General features: G+C 42.1%; 1 protein-coding gene across 3 annotated transcripts in view; it reads left to right on the top strand.

The window, feature by feature from the left end:
• The window catches only part of LRP8 (LDL receptor related protein 8), a 169,056-nt gene that overhangs the window by 119,534 nt on the left and 27,873 nt on the right, over positions 1–21,649 (top strand). For all 3 annotated transcript variants that reach the window (XM_033067244.1, XM_033067245.1, XM_033067246.1), the window contains one exon: positions 12,620–12,748. In XM_033067244.1, coding sequence (XP_032923135.1) covers positions 12,620–12,748 — 129 coding nt within the window. The remainder of the gene's footprint in view (positions 1–12,619; positions 12,749–21,649) is intronic.

The following is a 21,649-nucleotide window of genomic DNA, read 5'->3' on the forward strand; positions in this document are numbered from 1 at the left end:
TTCAATTTGGCCACCACATTTGGTTATGAGGACGGAGAAGCAGGTTATCAGGGGAGAGGCATTAATTGTATATGGAAACTTTGTTTCTGTAGGAAATTAGTGTGAGAGAGTTGAAATTATTACAGTGTAAGTACAAGGGGGATTTAATTAATTGAATAAGGAAAGCCAGAAGCAAGCAAGAGAATTTTGTGGCCAGGTATAGGAAGGATTGTTAGGAATCCTTTAGCTGTATGAAAAACAAATCCATGTAGTGTGATACTGGTCAATGAGAATGGAAGTATAGGCTGCAGTGGCAGAAACTGAGTAAATACTGAAAGTATTTCTAATTTCTGTTCAGAAGAAAGAGGAAGAAGTTGCATTTGCACATTTAATGACATGCCTGCTACTCAACCACAGCTATTAAAGGTTTGGCTTTTAAAGCAGAAGTACTGACAAACTGTCATTGAGGGACACAGCCAGTCAGTTTTCTGATCTTTTTTTTAGAACTTGCATTACTGTTTTTTTGCAGATGTTAGAAGACTGGTGGAAGTTTCAGTATGTTGGTAAAAGCTGTATTTTTAGGGTGGTTTAAAAGGTTAAACAGAGCAGAGTACAGAACCTGCTGTAGAAGGTCTGCAGTCAGTAACCTGGAGCTTCTGGCTGCTAGAACAATAACATTTCAATTCCAAAGCTGTGTGTGCTGAACTGGCTGTTGTTAGTTTTGGACAAAACCACAGAGAGCCTGATAATGGAACTTAATACATCAAGATTTAAAAAAAACCCACCGTGTCAACATGTTAGGGAAAACAAGAGTTGTGTCACTTCTCAGTGGTTCTTGATTGAATCATGACCTTGTTAATAAGATACTGTGAATGTTAATAAGCTACTGCATATATTTTGTGATATGTGATTTGACTTAAACATAAATCTTAGAAAAATGTAGTTTACAACATAATTAGAGGTCGTGCTAAGCAAGTTGAAGAGCAGGTGGTTGAGAGGTGGTAAAAGACATGGGCAGCTGCTATAAAGTGGAAAGGTTATTAGACAAGGGGCTGTGAACAACCTTACAAGGCTCACATGATTAGAGTTGAAAAACAAACCTTATTAGAAGGGTATTTGATTAATTGAAGAGAGGGTAGAGAGTTGCCTTTGTCAATTTACACCTGTCTCTTTGGTTTCATCACACAGTTGTTTCTTTAGCCTGATTCAGGAAACTAGATAAGAGAAATACAGATAAGATACAGCTCTTAACAGTAGTGGCAAGTAAAGTGGACTCACTTGTACAGAAATCCTTACTGACTGAAGTCTGTAAATCAAAATAGGTACCTGTCATAAAGACATGCTGTTGTTTAAACAAGGTGTTGATGTAGAAAGTCAGCCTTTGCTGTGCAAGCATTTAATGGTCCTGAGGCTTTTAAACATGGGAAGTTCTTTCAGCTGCTGCACAGACAGCAGTGATGCTCACAGTTTATAGGGAAAGGCATTTGGCCCAGCTGCTGCAAGGCACAGCAAGCTCTGACACTGAAGAAACTCTACCTCAGAAACATGGGATAGTCCATCCAAATCACTGGGAAGGAATGTTCAGGGCAAAATTTGTTTTGTTTAATTAAGGGAATTCCAAAGATGGGGGAGAATCACTCTCTTTTCTTCTCCCCAACCATGGATCATTATTTGAAGGTCACAGAATCTCAGGTTTGCCAGGGTTGGAGATTATCCAGTGCAATGCCCCTGCTGAGGCAGGGTCACCTGGAGCAGGTGACACAGGAACATGTCCAGGTGGGTTTGGGAATGTTTCCAGAGAGGGAGATGCCACAACCTCCCTGGGCAGCTGTTCCAGTGCTCTGCATAAAAAACTTCTGGAAAATGTCCCCAGAGAAAGTCATAGGTATCAAGAAACTTTTTTTCCTGTTTTGTGATCCTTGGAGGTGTGTTTTTCTCAACACAAGAAAACCAGGAGAAATCTCTGAGAGGTGCCAGGTCACATGGATGGCAAACATAATTGGGGAGATTTTGCACATTGCTCATCACCTAATTCGTGATTAATGGCAAAGTTTTCATGGCGTTAATGAGTAGAAGTTTCCCAACACACATCTATGTAGACTATATTATATATACTATCTATGTACTTCTTTTCATCTCTGATGTGCACAGAATATGCCCAGAGATAACGAGACACTGTGTTTTAGGTGGAGGAAGCTGTTTTGGCAGCTTTTGCTGCTGAGCCCGTTTGAAGTCGTGTGCAGCCTTTCAGGATTGGGAAGCGACAGTCGCTGTTCCAGCAGCCTCTGTTGTCTGAACAGGCTCTGGCTCCTTCCCTTCTGATCAAAAGCACTTGGTGAAAGGTGCAGCTTGGATCCTTTAAAGCATCTCATTATGGGTTATATTTAGAAGTGTGAAGAATATATTATTAATTACAAGGATGCTCCAAAGCAAAGAAGCTGTTTTATCCATGCCCTTGATGAACAGAAAAGTTCCTGTGCTGAAGGAAGGTTATGCAATTAACAGTATGTTCATTAGGAGTTCATCAGATAGCAAACTATGCTTATCTTCAGGATGGTACTGGAATATCTGACAATTTCCTAGTTACTGCCTAAGTGATGAGGAAGAATGAGAGGCAGGAACTGCCAGTTCCTGATATATAAATTTTTATATATTTCCTGATTATATAAATTTTACTGCCAGTAAAATTTATATAACACAGTTTACATATTTGTTATATACTAGTTTTATATATATAATATTTTACATCTCAATTTACAGACCAAGTCTCTCTTGCTGCCTTGCTGGAAAGAACTGGAGGTAGAAGTTGGCCCCACATATTTCTTGGTTGCTCAATGAGCACAGTGTATGGACACTGTGAGGATTATTACAGGTGTTTTGCTCTCTTTTGTTCCCACAAAACCCCTCTTACCAGGATAGCTGTTCCCTGGGTTCATCCAGTATCATTCTGGATGTTTGCTCTGACCTGCTCTCAGTCTGTGCACTGGGCCTGTGAAACAGAGTCACCTCTGCAGAGACATTTCTCCAACTTAAGGGATCTTTGTCATTGTTTTCAGTGTTTACAAAATACAATAATTTTTCTGTCTTAAAATTCAGACTGGCATCTGGTAATTGATTTTTTGCTAATTGCATGATATAGTCAGGTGAATTTTTTTAAACTGCGCTTCAAAACCTAATTTTGAGTTAAGCATTAATTTGCTTCCAAAGAAGTGGAGAAGTCAAGTGCCTAAATAAGCCAGAATATGTATGAAATAAGCTACCATCTGGAATTTGTTTCTGGATTTGCTGTAATAGAAATGGAGCACTCTGGGATGCATATTTTGGGGCATTCTTGAAATTAATATATAGGAAGAAAAATAGATAAATCTGTCCTGGTGCTATGCTTAGCTGCTTGTATAAGAATCTGACAAGTGACCAAGGTGATAATGTCTGCTAGGCTTGAACAAAGTGAGATACTGCCAGTGGAGAGAATGAATTATTTTTAGAAACTAATTTTTTAAACAGTTCAGGGTCACAGTGCCAACAATTTGAAGACAGCCTAGAAAACTCTGTCACTTTTATCTATAAACCAAATCCAGTCAAATAACATTTGATTCAATAAAAAATAAATTTGTCCCTTATCTAAAAGTATCTGTGCAGAAATTGTTCCAAGATGCTTTCAAACTGCTGAGTTACAAATCCATACAGGGAGAGATGATTGATTTATTGTGTGCTGCAATCTGGAGTATTTTATCACTGAATCTTTAGTGAAGAAAGTTGATGTTGTTAAAGCTGCAGTGTATTTAGACCCAAAGCCTAGGAATAAAGCAGGAAGCATTATTGGATGAGCACAGATCAGTGGAATGTGGTTATTACCTGGGTTTCTGTGCAGATCAGCTCTTCCCATGGTCCCTGGCAGCTCAGCCCAGGAGGGATGGGCTGGTACCCAGGGTGGGCTCTGGGATAATTCATCAGGTAATGGGAATTAGGTGATGGGAATGAGGCACAGGCTGCCACCTGACCAGGTGAGGAGAGATTTGCAGTGAGTCCCCTCTGGGGAAGCTGGGGCTGCTCCCCACCTGTGCCCTGCTGACCCCAGCTCTGCTCGGTGTCCCAGCACATCCCTTTGTCACTTCTGTGGCTGCGTGGGAAACTCTCACTTGCTCACAGATCTCTTTGCCCACGAGGCTCCCGAGCCGCTGATCTCGGGCAGGGACAAGTTTTCCTTTCACAAGCTGCATTCTCGGGGTTAATTAGCTGACTTCCATTCATGCCCAGCTTGTAACCTCCCGCCTCTCATTTCTTCCTTGACACTCCCCTTTCTTCCCAGAGCATGTCTGTGTTTGAACTCTGCTCATTCCCGGCTACTTGGCTACCAGGCTGGGCTGGCTCAGCTGCTGCCCTCGGGTTTTATTCTCCTAAGGCTTGTCTGAATCAGAACTGCCTTAAAAGCATCACACATCACTAATCAAGGGGGAGCACAGTGGATCATGATCGATTTTTAGAGGTTTTCAATAGCCAGATTTTGTTTTTCACAGTAGGCATCCCTGGAAAAAAACAGGCAGAGGATCTCTGTTGAGAAACTAACTCTGCTCTCAACCATGTCAAAGATTGGAGTTCCATTTGTTTTCTGGGCTACAGAAAAGGAAAAATCCTTTTATTTTTTCTTTTTTACCCCTTTTTTCCTAATTTTTCTCTCTTCTCCCCTGACCTCCCCCAGTCCTGTTAATACAGAAGGGAAGGGAAGGCTGAGCTGCATTGCAATGTGAACACAGATTGACAGGGTAATTATTGATGTAGACAGTGGTGGGATGGGAGGTTTGACAGGACAATGTTGTACATCACTCTCTTTCAAACTAGCTCTAGAAACAATAGAGTTTAAAGAAGATGTTATGTTCAGGGTAGAAAAAAACAGAGTATTTTTTTTGACCTTAAACAAAGTCATGTCATTGTTGGATTTTTTTTTTTTAAGCTTTGTTTTTGATTGAGCATGAAAAATGCCTCTCACAAAAGGGAATATTTAATAGCTTTTCTATTAGAAAACTATCTCTAAAGAAAATTTTGAGTCCTGGGTTTTGCTGGCAGGCCTGGGTGTTTGCTAACTACCAAAGTCAACTGTCAGTTTATTATGAGACTGTTGGAGATCAGCAATGCACATTGCTGCTTTACTTCTGCCAGAAACAGGTTCTTCTTCAGCTGTTCTGCTTTCTTACTTTGATGTCTAGGATTTTCCCTGTGGTTTTTATTAGCATCTTCTTGCCTCTGTGCCAATCTAAGGGCATGACCAACTGATCCTTGAGATGAGAGAAAACCACCAGTGAAGAAAAAATAAAATTTTAAGTAGTACAAAGTGATCTGAAGAAATCTGGTGTGGAAACTCAGGTTTTCAGTAGCCAGAATAATGTCTTAGAGACACAACTCCTCTTGAAGGCAAGTTCTGCTCTGGTTTAGAGGAGGAGCAGAGAGAAAGGCAAGAAGGTCTGGTGGTTTCACAAGGAGGGACCATGTTAGGGCTTTAAACTGCTCTCCATTTTAAATCCAGGGTAAATTGTGGATTTTCCTTTTCCATCAAGAAGACATGAAAAGGGCCAAAGTTGATAGAAGTAGGGGGGAAAGTTGGCAGATGGCCTCTGACTTGAGTTTATCAAAATCCCCTTTTTGTTCCTCTAAACAATGAGGGCTGTGCTTCACTGTCATTAAGCAGGGCTGTCACTACAGGGCTGTATTCATTTCTTCTCTGGATTAATCTGAGTAAATGTTTCTCGTGACCATATGGCTGTGGTGCCAGGCAAGAGGAGAACCTGGCATTCAGGGCTGGCTCCTGGCTCTGCAGGGCTGCCCTCTGTGCAGTAATGCTTTACTCACATGGAGCTGGACTGCACCAGCCTCATTCTGTTCACATTTCTGCCTTGTCCCGTGGAGTGGAGCTCAGCCCTGCAGCAGGACACACCACCAGCGTGCTGTGGTCATGGTCACTGGGTATTTTGGTGTCCAGGATCTGTGGGAAATGATAGCAAGGAATGAGTTGGAATCCTGGGGTTAAGTTTATTAAAGGATTTGTGCATCCCTGACCAAAGCAGTGCCTGAGGCATTTAACATCAGAGCCATCAGGGCACTGCTGATCACACAGAGAGGGCTGGGTGGAGCAGAAAGGCCGAGGACTGGCCTTGAGGGATTGCTGACAATATCTGTGGAACTGTTCTGTTTCCCCTGCAAAGGCAGCTTCTGTCTCAAGGTGTTGGGCATGAAAGCTGCTTTAGGGAATGAACTTCTGCAGTGAATTCTCATGTGTGCAATGGCAGGTAAGGAAATGTAGTTTGTTCAGGAGCAGAAAGCTCTCACTGTATCATGTGCATCTCTCTCATGCCTAATAACCTGTCATGGTCTCTTAGGAACTGGTTTCTCTGTGCACAGCCAGACTTGACAGTGGGGGAATGTCACAGGGTATTCTACAGACACCAGTTAAAAAAACACTGCTGTTTTACAAGCACTAGATGGTTAAAAAAATGGAATTTAATGAGGATTAGCAGCGTATATCCTCACTGCTGTTGAACATCTGATCTTTGTAAATTCTGAAATTTCAGAAGTATATCCATGAGAAGCAGTTTAAAGGCAATTAAAAAGCTTTCTGATTCCTACTCAAAGTATGACAATTTTCCTGCAGTTTGAGACCAAGGAGGACCATGTAATCATCCTGTTTACCATTGACCTAGACTTGGATTTATCCTAAACAAGCCAAATGACTTGAATTTAAAGACTTTTTTTCTCAGCACTAGGGCTGCTGGGTACATCAGGTACAGATGAAATGAAGTGCCATCAGAACAGTATCTGGAGAAGCTCTGAGATTAATTAGGTGAGATGTGCTCAAATGATTGCAGCAAAAGAGCATTTGCTGTGTTTACAGGAATACAAAATCAGCTGAAGTCCTGCCAGTCAGACTGAGGGAAGGAAATGCTTTTTGTAGCCAAGTATGATGGTAGTTTTGATTTTTGAAGTGGATGAGTAAGACATAGCAATCAGGAATTGAAGATAAAATGGTGCACTGGAAATCAAGAGTAGCAGTCCTTTCTGTGCAGCTTGCTGTCCTGGGCTCTGAGTATTCAGGATTCCAAATGTGCCAGGATAGCTCTGAACCTGGGATTCCTCCTGACCCATGCAGGTGGCTCACATTGTGAGACATGGAGCTTGTCTTTGCAGCCTGCTATAGAGATCTCTCACCTCCTTGCACTGTGCTCAAACACAGTTTATGTGTTTATTTATTATATTATTACCTGTTAAAACTGTTGGCACGATATCAGAGAATCATTTTCTTACTTGAGGTTGTTTGTAGTGCTTTTGGAACACACTTTTCCTATAAAAGTTACCTCACTGTTATTCTGACAGTGAGTCTCTAGTTCAGTAATTAGGATTAATCTTGGGATTTTCAATTCCTGATTATTTCACTCTGATGTCAGAGGTGGTAATCACCAATGTGCTAATCTGTACAAAAACGAAGTACCTGCTACCTAGCTCTTTCAGACAAGCTGAGCCCTTTGTATGCTAAGCTTATTTTCTCCCTCCAGTTTCAAGGTAGAGGAGCTGGAGACTCCTAATACATGGTGTTGTAAAGGAGCCCTTCTTACAAGCACACAAGAATGGAGTGAGTAAGGGCTGTACTGTGCAATGCAATGGAGGGAAATCTGTGCAAATCCTCTACTGTTCCTCTGGGAACTTCTGAACATAAGTCATCATCACTGAATCTAACTATTTATCAGGTGTATCAATTATTAGTACTGTTCCTGGCATTTTACAGTATGGTTCCTTAGTCACCTTTTGAGTTGCTTAATTTATGTTGAAAGTTTAAAGGCAGTGCCCATAAGTTAATTATTTTTATGTGCAGATAGGAAGAATAGATTTTTCACTATTTCTGTGCCCTTGCATGCTGCCACAAAGCTTATGGCACACCAGCCTGTACTTACACACTCACAAATGTGGTCAGGTAGCATCAGTTCAAGCTCCCAGGCCCTGGGAATTAGTGCTTGACCAGAAGAGTTTCCTGTGGGAGCAGATGGATGGGGCGGCTGCTTCTGTCAACAAAGGCGTCACTGGTGGAGGGTTGGTCTCATGCCAAGCCTCACTGCTCTCATCTTAATTCACTTAAGCCACTAATCATGACATTTGTTTTGGCCTGGGCTGCTTTCAACTGAAATTGTAGAGTTGTCTGTATTTTCTCAGAGATCTCAAGTGTATGTAAAATACAGATATGGTGACCAGCCCTAGCACTGCTCCTGGATGAGTTGCATTAGCTCTTGTAGAAGTTACAGGTTCGTGTAAGTCTTGCTATCCCAGCAGGCTGATGTTTGTCTGTGTTGCTTTTCATGACAGAAGGGGGGTTCAGTGTAGCTCCTGACTTTAGTGGGAACAATTCTTTGATTAGCATTCCCCAGAGTGTGTTCTGTCTCTGTGTGTTGCTGATGCACAGATCCAAACTCAAGCACCCAGTGAAAGCTGAGGGTTCAGGGGAGTCCCTGTGTGCTCACAGTGTCTGTGCACCAGGGCCAAAGAAACTCCCAGGACATGGCAATCATCCACCATGGATGGTGCTGTCCCCACACAAACACTTCTGATGGTGATGTGTCACAAGGAAGGGGACAGGGAGATCAAGTCCAGCAAGTATGGTATAGCACACCTTATAAAATCCCACCCAGAATCTGATGTGTCTTGAAGGGTTGAGTAAAGTAAACTGAAACAACAGAGACCTGTCTGCAGCTGCAGAGTGAACTGGTGGTGAATGGGGTAGAGGCCAGTGTCCCTCACCCACCCACAGCTGGGAGAAGGGGTTGGACACACCTTTAGCTGAGATAATATTTTAAGTCAGGATATGGATTTTAAACTGCATTTCTTGTGACCTTAAATACTTCAATTGGAAGCTTTGAGTTGTAAGTCAGCAGTGAGTGTAGACTGGGATATACATTCATACATACACACCATATATATAAAGAACTGTATATGCAAACTTGTGACTGAGATTTTTTACTGAATCACAAATCTTCAGTGATTGAGAACTCTGAGTTCTGAATTACTCTAAGCAGTGTCTGCCTGTCAGCTCCCCTCCTCTCTGCAGAACAGAAATATTGCTCATTTACTAGTTTGGCTTGCTTTGTCTGGAAACAAACTGAATTCTAGTCCTGTACTTGGGAAGGTATGAGCACTTATTTTGTTCTTGGTACATCTCTGAGCCATGTGACAAAAGAAGATTTAAGGGCAGTGTTTGAGGAAAGGAGGTCCTTGTTAAAAAACATTCCTTAAAAAAAACCAAAACTGACAACTAAACCCTTGCTGGAGGAAAGAGGGAGGTAGGAATTTTAAGTTCCATAATAAAAATAGTGGAAATATTTGTGGGAACAGTTCATTGGCATGGCAGAAAATAATTGAACCATTTTAGTATTGAGTTTTGTCTGTTGTAGGAAAAAAAGTTTTGGGTTAGAGCTGCTGAAGAACCTGAGAAAACCACAAGGGGCAGTCTGGAGAGGATGGGGAGTTATTTCAGCAGAGATAGAGGAGCTGTTCAGACCTGTAAGATGATGTATTTCCACAAAGGGCATTCTTTTCAGTCTGCTGATGAAAAGTCTTGTGGGTTTCCCACCAGTAGAAGCTGCTTAATTGCATTTTGTGTATGCTCTTAGAGTACCTGTTTGGTGAGAACCTGACAAATGGTCTTCTGAAAGTAAATCAATTTTGTTTTCTTGGGCTTTCTTGAATATACATGATGTCCGGAGCCTGAAAAGCACAGCAGTGGCACAAGAGGAAGCGAACAGTGGGGCGCCAGTTAGGCTCTGTGGGTCTCTGAAAGACTTTGTAGCCTCCCATAAAGAGATAGAAGAATGTGCCATTGGGGTAGTGAGTAAATGGAACCTTCTTGTCTTCTTTGCTCTTGTCTCCTTATAAATAAACCATTGTTGTCCATCCTTGGCATTTGCAGTTCATTGTGATAAATTGGTCTTGATGTGTCTGACATTTCAACCAAGTTGTTTAATGGTGCTTTTCTGAAAAGGCAGATCTTGCTATAACTTGTGTTGGTCCAGAATGCTTCCAGGGTAAGAGGCCTCACCATCACACACAGCACTAACCCTTTCCTTTCTGGGTGCACAAAGAGGGAAGGAAGAAGTAAAACATTTTGGTCACGTCAGCCCAAGAGGCCTGGGTTTGTGTAAGCTGTGCACAGAAACAGGAATGTTAAGTCTGGACTGCAGTTGCTGAAAGCCTCTCTAATAGTGTGGACAATAACATGGACTCCACTTGCATCTGCAGCTTCTTCAGGGAATGGGCAGGAAAACACACAGCTTGCTGGAAATGCAGGTGTGTTTTCACCAAAGTTTTGCTTGGAGTTTTGTGCAAGATCCCCTCTCTGTTACCTGCCAGTGCTTACACATCATTGGTTCCTGCAATGATTGCTCAGTGCAGAAACCAGTGAACACAGAGATTTGATGGACTGTGACCAACAGCAGTTTCTATTGCTGCATCCCTGAAAGTGCAAGCTTTGATTTACATATTTTAAATGTCTGTAATTATTCTGTCAGGGAGATGATTAACACAGAGATTGCCTTCCATAAATAGGAACCTTCTGTTCATACCTTTCCAAACCTTTCAGCTTCCCAAAGCTATTAAGCATCTGCCCACAGCAGCCAAGCAAAAGTAATGCCCATACTTTAAACTGTGACCAATAAGTAACCTTTTTGCTGGTTAATGATCCCACTGTGTGATGATACCATTTTGTGTTTATGTTTCACCTTCTTCAAAATCAGGTGTGTGGAACATGTTCTCACCTGTCTTGGCACACTTGGTTCTCAATGGATATTTAGTGAGGATGGAAGACCTGTCCTTCTTGGCATCAAAACAAATTCTCCTTCCCATCACCACTGCCAGAGCAGGAAGAACTAGAACAGTTTTTGGGGATGTGGACCAATAACCTGATTAACAAATGTCTCTGTGACATTTTTGGTGTCCCAGTTTTCCCAGTACACCAGTCCAATCCAGACCTTACTGCAGCTGGGCAGTACAAAACCTGCAGCTTAGAGGAACAGGGACACAGGACCTGGCCTGGGCTGGCAGATACACTGATCCTGGTGGGGTCTTGTTGGGGAGCCTTTCCAATGTTTTTTTTTAATTACAAATTTGCTGGAAAAATAATCCCAAAGCCTAAGCAAGGATCCCTTTTCCCCTCCCCCCTGTAATCATGCAACATTCATAAATGTTATTTAGGTATGCAGTGAGCAAATTTCAACAGAAATGCTGTCATGCCTCAGGCTTCTAAAACTTCATTACATCTGTTATTAACTGTCTGTCTGTGGCAGGACCTAATTTTTCTTGATGTATTGGTTGCCCACAGCTTCTCAAAAGTGCTTCTTACAGCACTTCAAGGCGGTAAGAGAGAGAATTCCAGGGATGAAATGGCAAACTGCTCTCCAAGTGGCTGATTGATGCTTTGGGGCTGTAAGATGCCCTTTCACAGCCTCCTTGTGTAGGTGCAAGGGGAGGTATCATTCTCATCCTCTTTCACTCAGCACTTGGGAAGCTGATTGACTTTGTGTAAATACCTTTACCAGGCAGGGTAATGTGAAAGTTGTAATTTAGAATTTAGGTTCCCCTTGCTCAGTAGACCTGCAGCCACACACAGCATTACTGTCATTAATACCAATGGAAGAACTATTTGAATAGACATCAGTTTTTGAAGAGAAAAATTGGTCTGTTTAATAAGCAAATCCTGCCAAACTGGATGATGATTCCAGAATGCTAAACAATTGTTTAAACTGTGGAACATTTTGCATTTCAGCAGCCTTGTCACAATAAATATAGATCTGTTGCTCTTTACGCTAGTATGAAGGGGAAAAAAGTAGGAATTTTAGCAATGCAAACTAGTTATGAGAGAATAAGCTTCACAGCTGACTTGGTTCCAGATAAATCTGGCAGATTCTTTTTCATAGTTGTGTTCTTGCCTGTACTGGGGTTTTTGCTTCTGCAGGTCCTCCTGTGTCTCCGTGTCTGACATCACAGTTGCCTTCAATTTACGCAGCTACCGCTCAATTTGTTAAATATCTGCAGGTTCCTGCTTGTCCTTGCTGCTTTTTCCTCAGCTTTGCTGACCACAGTCTGCCCAGACAATTACTTTTAGAAATTGCCTTGCCAAACACAGATGTACACCCTTGTACTAAATGAGGGAATTTGTTTTTCCTGGCTCAGCTGGAGGTGGTTTGTGCAGAGCTGCTGGGCTGTGTGCAGGGGCAGTGAGTGAACAGCTCCAGCTCAGTGTTGGGCAGGGAGGCAGAGCTGGGCAGTGCTGCTGCTGCTCTGAGCATCCCTCCCTGGAACCACCAGCCCCAGGTTCTCAGCTGGAATCCCTGCTGGTCTGTTCAAACAACTTTCTCAGTTCATTTTGGCTGAGTTAGGCTCAAAACCAAGAGTGAGGGGTGGTGTTAGTTTTATTTGCAAGGGGCTGGAGGGCCAGGAAGGGCCAGGGCAGCCTGTGCAGGGAGACCTAACTGAAGAGGCAGCAGCTTGACTTGGGATTCCATTCCAATATGTCTCAGGATCAGCCATTCAAAGTAAAAGTAACTTTAACAGCATAAACAATGTTAGAAATATGTTTAACTTCTCATTATTTCTTTGGTTTTTTTCCTTCCAGCCAAACAAGTGTGTCCATCTGAAAAAATGAGCTGTGGAGATTTAAGCAACAAGTGCATCCCGTTGTCCTGGAGATGTGATGGGCAGAAGGATTGTGAAAGTGGAATTGATGAGGCTGGTTGCACTCCTGGTGAGTTCATACAGATACAACATCTCCATTTAGGACTTTATAAAAGTCCTGGAGTGACTGTTACGAATTGCATGGAAAGGGATGACTTTTCCTACCAACAAACTCATTCACTGTGCTTTGCAGTGCTAAGTGGTGACTTTTAGGAACAGAGAGGAAAGAAGGATATTCCAGTTGGGGCTGGCTGGAAAATGTGTGAATTCTGTGAGGAATTCAGTATTATTATTAAGGTTAACACCCAGGTGATATGGAAAGGTCCAAACCTTCCTCTGTGGTAGCTCAGCAGGTTCCTGGTGTGTCCTTGTCCCTGCAGAGTGGGGACAGACTCAGGATGGCTTCTGTGGGGTGGGATAGAGAGGCCTGGACATTGATAGCTTGTTGTTTCACTGGACAGAGAGAATGATGTACTCTGTACCCATAACTGTTTTAAATTCAGTCCCTAAATGGCCATTGCCTTTTATTAGGCCTGTCTGTGCTGAATGAAAGGGCCCTTTAACAGTGGTTTCAGTCTGTGAAAACTCCTACATTGTGTCATCAAACCATTTCTCAGGCTGCCTTTTTGGTAGACCAAATATATTTGTTCTTTATGCTTCTTGATGTCAAATATTCTCTTTTGAATGAATGCTTGACTCATTCTTGTGGCTCCCTTTGGTATTCCAGTTGGTTTTCCAACTTTTTTTTACGCAGACCACCAGAATTTAGGGAATATCAGTCTTGCCAGTCTGTGCAGAAGTAAAACCACCTTTCTAATTTCTAATACTGTTCTTACTAAATTCTTTGTGTGCAAATGATCCCAGGCTTTTAAGAAGCTCTCTGAGTTCTGTGTATTCACCCATCCCTCAGCATTTCTAGTGTTGCATGCAGTATCAGCAATGTTATTTTTACTTCCAGGTTACTGGTGAAAGGGTTGACTGATTACATTCAAGCACAAATTGAAGTTTTTTCATTTGAAAACTTGATTTTGAGCTCTAATTTCTGCCTAGTATAACTGGGAGAAACTGTGTAAGAAAGTATGTTTCACATGAACATTTTGTGGCTCTGAGTGGAGTGCTGTGGACAAATTTATTTCTTTGCAGTCAGTTTTATCAAACAAAATATTGTCAAAGCTTTTACTTTGTGAGCAACTTGTTCTGCTATTTAGCTCTCTTTGTAAAAGTATTTTTTTCTTAGTCCTTTTTTTCTTCTTCCTTTTGTTGATTTTCCATGTGAAATTCTTGAGTGTTTTTCTTTGAACGAGAGGCCTGAAATAGAGACAAATTTAGAAGATAATTGTAACTGCTATTTTCCTGATATGAGTTAGTGAAATTAGAACAATTTTTACACTGCCTCCCCTGATGTAATGCTGCTGCTGCTGCTCACACCAGTGGGAATGGTCTCACTGAGTCTTTTAGATAAAAATCTACTTGAAATTGCTTTGAACTTTTTTTTTAAACCATAGGTAACCCCCAAAATGAATGTAATGTTCTGAATGCCACATAATTTTAGCATAATGATGCTATTAATGGATTTGGAAATAGCTGAGGGTTTCTGTTCTGGATGTTTCAGCATCTCTGCTCTTACTTAGCTTCCAGTTTTAGTGCATGTGCAGGTTCTTAAAAATGGAAATTTAATCCAAGGACAAATGACCACATTTTGATGGTTGTTGGGTACCTGGTGAGAAATTAATTAGTAGCTTTCAAGCAATTTCTAATGACTGAGCACTGTCCCCACACACTGGAAATCTCTGCTGAGTCTGGCTGTGGGATGGGCCATTCTCTGGCACGAGGACCAGGAGAAAAGGCATTGACAGGTGAACTTGGAGCATCCTGGGTGGCTGCAAACATCAAAAGCTTTCAGCCCTAAGATCTCAACTCAGCATCCTTCAGAGGTCAAAACTTGCTTTGAGAGGGAGACAGGAGGCACTGCTGAAGGGCTGTAGTGGGGGCACTTTCAGGGAGGTTGCCTGTCAAATGAAGGTCTTTTCCTCATGCATGAGAACAATTGTGTGAGCTGTTTCACCAGGGAGCTTGTGGAGGATTGATAGCTATCCTCTCCTTTATCCAAATCTGATAAACCTCACTAAGCCTATCCACTGATACTCTGTTAACATCCCCATTTCTTCTCTGGTTAGAATCCTCCTTTCTCTGTTTCCTCGTATCTCAGCAGCACACAGTATCCTCACCACTTCAGACCCCTTCTTCTCTTTGTTTTGTTAATTTAATCTCTGCACTCAGGTTTTTTTTATTCTCATTTTGTAAGAAGCTTCAGCACTGCCTGTCACCCACAGCCCCTTGGAGCACAGCACCCTGTGACAGAGGCTGCACTTCTCACAGAGCTGACCAACTTGTCTATAAATAACACATCTTGCTGGATAAATGTTTGGAAGGGGATTTATTTGTGCTCAGAATAATTTCTGTGGTGAGAGTCTGCATGTGCAATAAACAAGTGGTTGATGATTTGAAGATGGTGTGAGTGAGGGCATCCAGAAGAAAAACCCCTAAGCTCTTTCTAAATCCATATTAATAGAGCTATTACTGCAACCTCATGTGACACTTCAAAAATATTTTAACTGTCTATACTCTTACTTTTTGATAGGACTAACTGGCTCTTGGATTTATAATTCTTCAAGAGGATTTAATATGGAGTTTATGAACTTTATTTATGCCTCCATTTCTGCACTGGTAATTTGTAGCAGTAATAAGATTGTGCTGGTGTTCAGGAGCAAAGCTTGGTTGTGCTGAGGCTGTGCAAGAGCCTGTCCCTGTGTCAGAATGTTCACAGCTGAGTTAAAGGAGGATCTCCTGCAGGAGAGGACAGTGATGATTATGGTACAGAATCATCCAAAATCGTAGGAACAGTGCAGGTGTATGATGGTTCTTCCTCCTCCAGCAGTTTCCTTTCCAGCCACTGCTCTGAATCTTGTAATTCTTGCTGGATTTTTCCTCTCAGAATGATATCATTGCCTTTTGAATCCATGTGAAGTCTATCCAGTGCAAACACTGGCACAGGCAGCTGGGGGAGAAAGGAGCTGTTCAGAGACTTGGGGACAAAAGTAGAGAATCTGAATGAGGAGACAAAATGACAAAATGGTGGGATTTTCACCCTGTGGAAGAACTTGTCAAGGAAGAATGGAAATTGCAAATTGTTTCACCTGCAATGGATAAAGCACCAGTGATCAGGGATCCAGATTTGTCTGCACAGGCTGTAGTTGCACAGGGGATTAATTGCAGGTATTAATCCTTGCACATAGGTAGTTAAGTGCCTGTCTGCCTAAATAATTGACTTCCAACAGACAGGCTTTAAGAACACTACTGACTTCCAGTGCACAAACAATTTCTGAAAATGCAAATATCTGCCTTTTAAAAATAAGACTACATTAAAAAAATCTTATTTTTCAGTTTTTAGAGCAGAAGTAATTTGAGTCTTCACAGTACCAGGTGTGTTGTAGTCATAGGTCAGTGTTAGCAGTGTTGAATTTGCTGGCTTGGAGGTGCTGGCAGCCTCCTTATTTCCCTGGTGAAGGTTTTCTGCTCCCAGTGCACCCAGCCTTTGTCACAATGAGTTGGACAAGCTTAGGAATGTGTTTACTGAGACTAAAAGAGAAATTAAATATGAGAAGCTGTAATTAAAGCAACACAGCTCGGGGTCTGTGTGGACTTTGCTAACTAATGCAGAACTTGTTAAATCTCTGCTGAGACACAGTAAGCAGTGTTTGTCAGCTGCTCAGGAAGGCAGAGAGCACTTGAGAGTGGCTTTAGAAGAGAAGAGCTGCCATCCTGTACCAGCTGAAATGGCACTGAACCCCTCTAGTGCACACATGTTCCTCCTGTGAGGACTCTGGGATGCTCACAGAGAACAAGGCTCTGGCCCTGTCTCTTCTGGCTGTGTCACTGGCTCTCACCTGAGCCACTGGTTGCACTCAATATGGAAATTGTGTCTTGCAGATGAGGAGTTGGAAGTGCACCATTTTCCCCTTTCCCAACAGTCAGATGCAGTGAAGTGATGTATTCATTGATTTATTGACTGCAGATTATTTATCCATGCCATGGTTTATTCTGCTAAACTATAGCACAGAGACAGTGATCATAGGGAACTTTTGCAGGATGTGCTCATACTGACTTTGTGCAGTTGGCTGAGGTGAGAGCCAGGAATTCCTACAGGAATTCCTGCAGGAGTCTCATGCCAGTGACAGCCCCATTACCCAGAGCATCTTCTTTTGGACCCTGGTCTTCAGGCTTTTCATTGCTGACCATGTAGCTCAGAATTAGTTCTAGATTTTCAGCCTTATGATATGATGATATGCCAGATTAAAAGTGAACAAACTGGATAAAGGTTTTTTAAATTCATAAGGCAAACCACAGTAAGCACAGATGTGCTCAGCTGTAACCCTGTCCTTGCCATGGCAGCTCCCAGGCTTTCCCTGTAAACAGATCATTTACAGGATCCTCAGGTGCTGAACTTTCCACTTTTCCTGGCACAGCTCCAGACTCATGAGTTATTCTCCCTAAAATGCAGCAGCCCCTCCAGGTGAGGGTCCTTTTCTTGGAAGGTCCAACTGCAGAAAACTTGGAGTCAGCTCTTGCCAGTGCCCTGGTTATCAGCCCTCAGGTCAGCTGAGAACCGTTGGCTGCAGGCAGAATTTAAAGCAGGCTAAAGCTGTTCATCCCTCCAGCAGATCCACCTGGTGATGAACCAGCTGAAGGAGGGAAATTGCAAAGCTGATTTAAAGTCACCTTCCCCCACTCTGCTCCTGCACCTACGCTCACATGAGGTGACCTTTCTATTGACAGTTAAATTGTTTTATCATCCTTTATCATTGTCCTGTAACTGTAAAGAGCATCAGGTTGCCCCAGCACTGTTTTTTTCCTTTGTGCACTAAAAGGTACCTGTATTTTGCAGTGCTCCCTACTGGGATTGGACCATACTGATCCAGTCTATTCCAGATCTCCACTGATCCTCCTGAAACCTTTTAACTTGGTGATAATGTAGCACTGATTTTATCTTTCATTGCAGTTTGATTAATGTGTGCTTTTGTCAAAGTTAGTTCTGTTCACTGCCTGTTAATGAATTAACATTCATTATGTGCTGTCCCTCAGTCAGCTCAGAGGGACACCAAACCCAAAGGATCAGATTTTGCCATGCATTCTCCCTGAAAAACCTACCAATTTTAACAGGTTAAAGTCCATAGCATCACAGTCATGCCTGTAAAAGAAATATTTATCCACTATCATTATTCATTTTTTTAGTATGTGATTAAAAGAAACATAGCTGATCTGAAACTCCTGGCATTTTATAGAGGGTAGCTGTAGTTTCAGTGCACTTGCCATGGTGGAAGAATTTACAGTTATTTCCAAGAAGGAAAAAAAAAGAATTGCTAGATTTAACAAATGCAAGTCCTTCATAAATAAGATAAGGTAGCACAGCAATGATATCCTCTGTGCTTCACATGATGTTTAATTACTGGACAGCTGGAGGGATTAATGCTTGTGCATTATGCCCTGGCCCTCAGAAATTAAACATGTACAGCTGCCACTTTATCACTGCTTAAAGTATTAGAGCTCCTTCAAAAGCTGTAGTAATTTGCAGAAAAATCCCCATTGTTATTTAGGAAAAAAATCTCTGCCCATAATCATATTTATCCTGAGTTCCTTCAGAACAAAATGGCAAGGAAGAAAAGAGATTGGGAGTTACTTTTAATTGCATGCTGACAGGAAAAGTGAAGGTAGTTGCATTTTTAATATATTGGATGCTCGTTGTAATGAAACATAATTAAACAATGTGTGAACTTAGGTTAGAGGTAAGACAGTCATTGTGTAAATCCAGAATTAAACCCTAAAGCCATGGCCCAAGCTGTGCCAGGGCTCTACCTGCAGAGGGTGAGGGCAGAATGGCTTTGCCTTCCCTGCTGCTGTCTCTTGAGCTTAGGTTTATAAAAGAACATGTGTGGCACCTCTGCAAATGGAGCTTCCAGCACAGAGTGGGGCTTTAGGGGTGGCCCTGTGCTGATCCTCCTCACAGAGAAATTGTCCCTATCAGAGCTCCATGAATAATTTATTCTCTAAAGCAGAGTAGATGAAAACACAATCTGAAAACAAGACAATGCAGCAGTGGTGCTTCTGCAGCGTTCCTCTGAAGGAGTGTGAGGGGAAAGGGGGGGATGCAAAGAGCAGCGAGCACACACCCCCCACAGACACATCCTTCACACCCAAGGGATCATTGTTCAGGGTTTTGAACAGCTGCTTTTATACAAAGATCTGTGCATAATTAAAAGTAAAGCTTCACAGTGCTGGACTGCGGGATACCTGGGCACACCCACACAAGCTTTGTCCTGCTGCTCTTTCTGCACTTTAGCTGGAGACATCAGCTCTGATTCTTGCCAATCTCACATCATACTGGCAGAGGAACAAGATTTGGCCTGTAGTTGTGTTTATCTTTTGGGCAGTCTGTCTTTCAACAGTTAGAGCTCCTAGAGTTGAAACAGTCAAGAATTGCATTTCTTATTGCCAAATACAATCGTATTCCATGTCCCTGAAGTGCTTTCTTCATAAGAATGCAGTTATAATTTTGAGCCTATTCATCTGAAAAGCAAGAATCTGATTAGTTTTATTCAGGGAAATCTTCAGTAGCTGGCAGTGCCAATGATGATGCTATGATGGCAGATATGTGGGTAGGAGTTGCATCCTGCAGTGGCCACCAGTACATATGTGTTACACTAATTAACAGTTCTGCTTCCTGAGCATATGATCTGAAGGCTAAATCAGAATCAGTAGCCTGAACTCAGCACAGTCCCACGCAGGAAAGGACCATGTCATGTTTGATGCAAGAGGAAAAAAAAGCAAAATTGGTTTATGAGTCATATTAACAGATAAAACTAATCTGAAAGTCATCTTAGTGGCTGAAATATTCTTTTCATAGAGGATGATATAAGGGTTGGATTAAGTTTACTTTTACTTTGCAAAGGAATTTGTTTATTAGATAAAATGTAATGAGAAAGGTTTAGCTCACAATAAACACCACTTCATTACCCTTCTTTGTTCCAATAACTTTAAAATAATTGCTCATGTTGAACATGTGAGTCTTCATCTCAGCCCAAATCAAGGAAAGTGCTGCTTTCTACTCCCAAGTCATAGAAACTGCAGGGCAAATCCTAATGCCATGGAAATCTCATTGCTGTTAATGTGAGCACAGTCAGCACACGACCCTTACAGGTTTAATTGCAGTGAGTGTCACTCAGTGATTAAATTTTCCATTTGAGTAGAAAAGCTATTACTGTTTTTTGAGAAATGATTGCCATTCTTTTCTGGAAATGTGGGTACATAGGTACGTTGCCTACATCATGTAATAGCTGTGCCCCCTAATTATCACATAACTGAAAACAGGCAGGGGCTGGCTGTTTCCTGAGCAGTCTGTCAGTCTCTCCCCTCCCCTTCCCAAAATCACCACAGGGCTCTTGTGTTTAGGGACTTGGTCATTACTGGATGTACTTCCATTCATAACCTTGAATGGGGCTGCACCAAATTCTGCCAGTGGCCTTGTTGCATCCTCAGTGCTTCTTTTTAAGGTACCTTCAGATCAGTTGTCTTGCAAACCATTTTATTTCCAAAGCATCTCTTAATTGTTAAGCCTTGCTCTCAGCCTTGCCTTGTTTTGTCTGTGCTCCAGAAGGGTTAATAGTGCCTGTTCCAAATGCAGTGAGTGTTTAATAGTGAAGCAAACTGCAATAAGCAATATTTCCTCTTACAGACAGTTCCCATCAAGCAAAGTAAATTAGTAAATGGAAATGTTATAAGGCACTGACCTCACTGCTTGCAGTGTGAGCTCTGCTTTGTCCCTCACTGCTCAGGTGAGTTCAAACCTGTGAGTCAGCAACCTCCAGGATTCCCTGCTTAGTTATGGCAGCAACTTATAAATGACTTGTTTGATTCTGGGGAAGTGGCTCAGCTTTCCCCCTGGTTAATCTGGTCCCATCCCTGTGCTTAGGAATGGGGAAGGGGAAGGAGAAAGTGGCAGGCCAGTGACATGGCTGTGGGGTAGGGGCTGGGATTCCTTGCCTTTCCCACATTTCCTAAGAATAAAACCAGTTGTGCTGTCATTTGGCAACGTGGTTGGAGTGTAGCTTTTAGGATTCTGATGAAGTCTCTCCTGAGCTGGACATAAGGAACCAGAAAACAGTGGGGAAAACAGTCAGGTTGTGTCTCAGCAGATGAGCACAGAGTGGGAATCTGCCCAGTGAGTGGAAGGTGACATCCATGGATTGGCTTTTCCTGGCAAAGTGTCTGTGATTTAAACTGCAATGGCAAAATTAAACTGTGGTTGTGCAGAAAATGCCATGTACAGAAATCCTGTGCAGAAAACTCATACCCACAGGGAGTCCTGCTGAATCCAGGTGTGTGCAGTAATGTGGGATTTGTGTACCCTGTCCCAGGATGGAGCCCTGCTCAGGAATGCCCTGTTCTGATTGCTGAATGTTCATATATTCCTCAGAAATACAGAATTTTGTGTGATAATATTAGAGCAGATGTTTAATGGCTATTATCAGATGTTTCTGAGGGATTTGCCAAATTGGTGTAATTTGTAAAATTGCCATTTTAAAAAGCAAGTCATGTCTAAAGGAATAGGAGTGAGCTTGTCCTGTACAGGCTCCAATTTTCAAAGTCAGGAAAGAAACTCACTAGACACTTCACAGCACATTTGTTTTCCTGTTAAATTTTGGCTAGTACCAAACATCTCCAGTCTGATTCATCTGATTATATTCCAGTCAGAATATAAAAGAATAATAATGCTGTTTTTATCTTCATGAGATCCCCGTGGAGTGTCTTGGATTGTCACAAAAACAGGACAGTATTAACCTTTGGTATTCTGACCATCCATTTTTGTCTTTCAAGCTGCTTTATTTTACCCTTAAACTCTCTGCACTGGCTTCAT

This window comes from Catharus ustulatus, chromosome 9 (assembly GCF_009819885.2).
Source record: "Catharus ustulatus isolate bCatUst1 chromosome 9, bCatUst1.pri.v2, whole genome shotgun sequence".
NCBI lineage: Eukaryota > Metazoa > Chordata > Aves > Passeriformes > Turdidae > Catharus > Catharus ustulatus.